Source organism: Parathielavia appendiculata (assembly GCF_033297405.1).
Source record: "Parathielavia appendiculata strain CBS 731.68 unplaced genomic scaffold N657scaffold_45, whole genome shotgun sequence".
In the NCBI taxonomy this organism is placed as follows: domain Eukaryota; kingdom Fungi; phylum Ascomycota; class Sordariomycetes; order Sordariales; family Chaetomiaceae; genus Parathielavia; species Parathielavia appendiculata.
The window spans coordinates 13,488-16,110 of NW_026944264.1; the positions used below are offsets into that span (position 1 = coordinate 13,488).

The 2,623-nt window shown below is 58.2% G+C and overlaps 1 protein-coding gene across 1 annotated transcript; it reads left to right on the forward strand.

The window, feature by feature from the left end:
• The first annotated feature begins 675 nt into the window (after positions 1-675).
• N657DRAFT_372309 (uncharacterized protein) lies at positions 676-1,566 on the forward strand. Its single transcript, XM_062787048.1, has one exon. The coding sequence runs from the start codon at positions 823-825 to the stop codon at positions 1,324-1,326; it is 504 nt and encodes a 167-aa protein (XP_062642245.1). The 5' UTR covers positions 676-822; the 3' UTR covers positions 1,327-1,566.
• The last annotated feature ends 1,057 nt before the right edge of the window (positions 1,567-2,623 follow it).

A 2,623-nucleotide genomic window follows, 5' to 3' on the forward strand; every position in this document is an offset into this window, starting at 1 on the left:
TTAGGGTTTTGTCTTGGAACAGAGTCTCGTGCTGGTGGTCAAGGTCATCTGCGGGCCTCGTTGCTGTCCGGCCGTCTCGTTCCTTGAGCCACCTCTCTCTCCAGGCCTCCTCCATGACTCTGTCCGTGTCGGCAGTCCTTCCCGTCCAAACTGCAATTGTGTTAGCGGCTTCTTCTACCGCTGTGGGCTCCTGCGGCCCAAAGGCTCGCGGTCGGCCCCTGTTATCCGTCCTCGAGTTGAATATCTGATATATCTTGCCGCAGGCCGCATGAACAATACTCCCTGCAGTCTTCTTTCCGCCTCGGCCGTCGGCCAGAGTCGGCATTTGAAGCCGGGCCTCAAAGTCAGCCAATCGTTTGTTGAAGTAGAGGTCCAGTGGCGGTACCCATGTCTCCGTTTCAAGGTTCCGAGTGGGTGTGGACTTGAAGGCTCCTGCCACTATCCGTAGACTCTTGTTTTGAGCTTTTCCAAGCGCCTTGGTGATCCCTCTCGTTGCTGGCTCACCCCCCTTCTCGGTGGGGGTGTGAAAGGATGATGCGCCGTACGCTAGCGCTGACCGGATGCACTTTGAGTATAACTCTCGTGCTTTGGCCAGCCCTAGGCCCCACGTTTTTGCCGTAATGCGGAACTCGCTGTCGCACCCGCCGGGTTTAGCGGCCCTCCCGATCGGGTATAGCGCCGCGTCAAACTCGCATGCTCGCACGGCCCGGCTGCGCCCGCAGCATAAATAGAGATCCTTCTCTCTAACGTCGCTTTTTTGTACTCTCGACTTTCTCCCTCCCTCATCCTCTCGCTCGGTCCCCGCCTCCTCATCTCCTTCGCATGTTCCCTGCCCCCTTCATCCTGCAGCTCGCCGGCCAATGTCGCCCGCGCCCCGACACCCGCTTTGCCAGGCTGGATGCCTTGTCCTGGCCCTCTTTGGCGTTCCTTAGCCAGAGGCCGTCGCCTCGCGCAGCGATTATACTTCAGCTTGCAGTTTATTCTCCAAAGCTCTACTCTTTTTACCGCTCTCCAACCAAGACATTCTCAGCCTTTTGGCCGTGCATTCGTCAGTCGCAACTCCTGACTCGACTCTACGCTCGATTCCGACTCGACCTCGAGCTTCCTTTCCGTTTTGGGCCTCTCAAACACCCGCTTGGTTACTCTTCTCCCCTCGCCCATTGCCCCCGCCCTGCCCGCCACGGTGCTTCCTTTCGGCCGCACGATTTGGATCCATGTCTGCCTGGTAGGTCCCCCGTTTTCCCCGTGCAATTTGCAGGACCCGCGCATCCTGACCAGTCACATAAATGCCGCAGGTTTCGATTACGTCAAATGTTGAGACATTAGGAAGGCCTCAATTTGCCTGGCGCATTCAGGGCGTTTCGGCCTGCAGATCGGGGAGCCTCCTTTGGTCGCAATCGGACCGAATCCCAGAATAGCTGCGGCGAGACCTGCAGACGACCGGTTACGAAAGCGGCAGGTTGGCCTCCTGATGCAACTGCAATCTATTCCGGGGCACATGCCGGATTCAAGGCTGCAGCGGGCAGTGATGGTAAGGCTCTGCCGGCAAGGCGGCCGATGTGGCCCGAAGAGATGACGTGGCCTGGCTGCCTCTACTTCAACGACGGCGAGGCAAATCGGGCCCGAGGAGCAAATGGTTGGTAGAATCAACGAGGTTCTGCCTTGCCATCCGAGGCGAAAAATGGAGGGGAGGCGCATGCGGACAGACGCACGCAGGCGTTTACGTTGGCTCCCCTTTTCTACGCCTCTCCTTTCTGGTCTCGGCAACTGCATGATTGGCGGAGGTACGAGGGACCGGTGAATCGATGTCTCGTCTCAGCCCGCACCTCGGTGAACCGCATGCGACGATGCGTTTCACAACCGAGCACGTTCCTTGCAAGCCCGTTGGGATTGTGGAGCGGATAGGGAGTTGGAGGCTGGGTCCAGCTCTTTGCCAGTTCTGCAGTCGACTCCACCTTTCTCCGCGCACGTCGATATATTTCGCTCGTGCCCCGATGCCCCAGAACCGGAGATGGCAAGTTGGAACGCCAATGCTTCCGGAACTGCTCTCTCCATACCAGTCGACATCTTGTGCAATTCGACAACGCGCGGTATCACCGGTAGTGCAATGGCAACAGTCTGTCTCGACAGCCAGATATTTCACAACCCCACTGTGGCGGCAGGTTCCGAGCCTGTGAGCCGCGGTCCTCTGGTTCGGAAGGGGAACCCTTCTGCACCCATCTTGGGAACTCCTTCACACCCGCCACCGCCGCTCCAGGATGCGAACGATTCTCAACACGGCAGTGCTGGGAAGTCACTCGACAATGCTATCCTGATCCCCAGCGATGGCGAGTCTGATGACGATGTCGACGATGGCCGATCCGACACGTCTTTCCCGCCGCCTGAGAACTCTCTAGCAGCTGCACATGGCAAGGTTGAAAAATCCTGCAGTGTTAGTACAGGTATGTGCCCAACCCCCAGGCAGGCCAGTACGTTAACATGTCTCAGCAGGCAGAAGGGTTGACGCTGCTTCCGATGAGAGCGACGCGCCGGAGCATTCAGTCACCATTGGGCCTGGCCCAGACGACGAGTTTGCAAACCAGCAGCAACGGATAGATAGCCGAGGACCTTCTCTGAAGCCATT

Bases quoted from the DNA above. Each gene is read 5' to 3' on its own strand.
- N657DRAFT_372309 (XM_062787048.1), top strand. From the start codon at position 823: ATGTTCCCTGCCCCCTTCATCCTGCAGCTCGCCGGCCAATGTCGCCCG.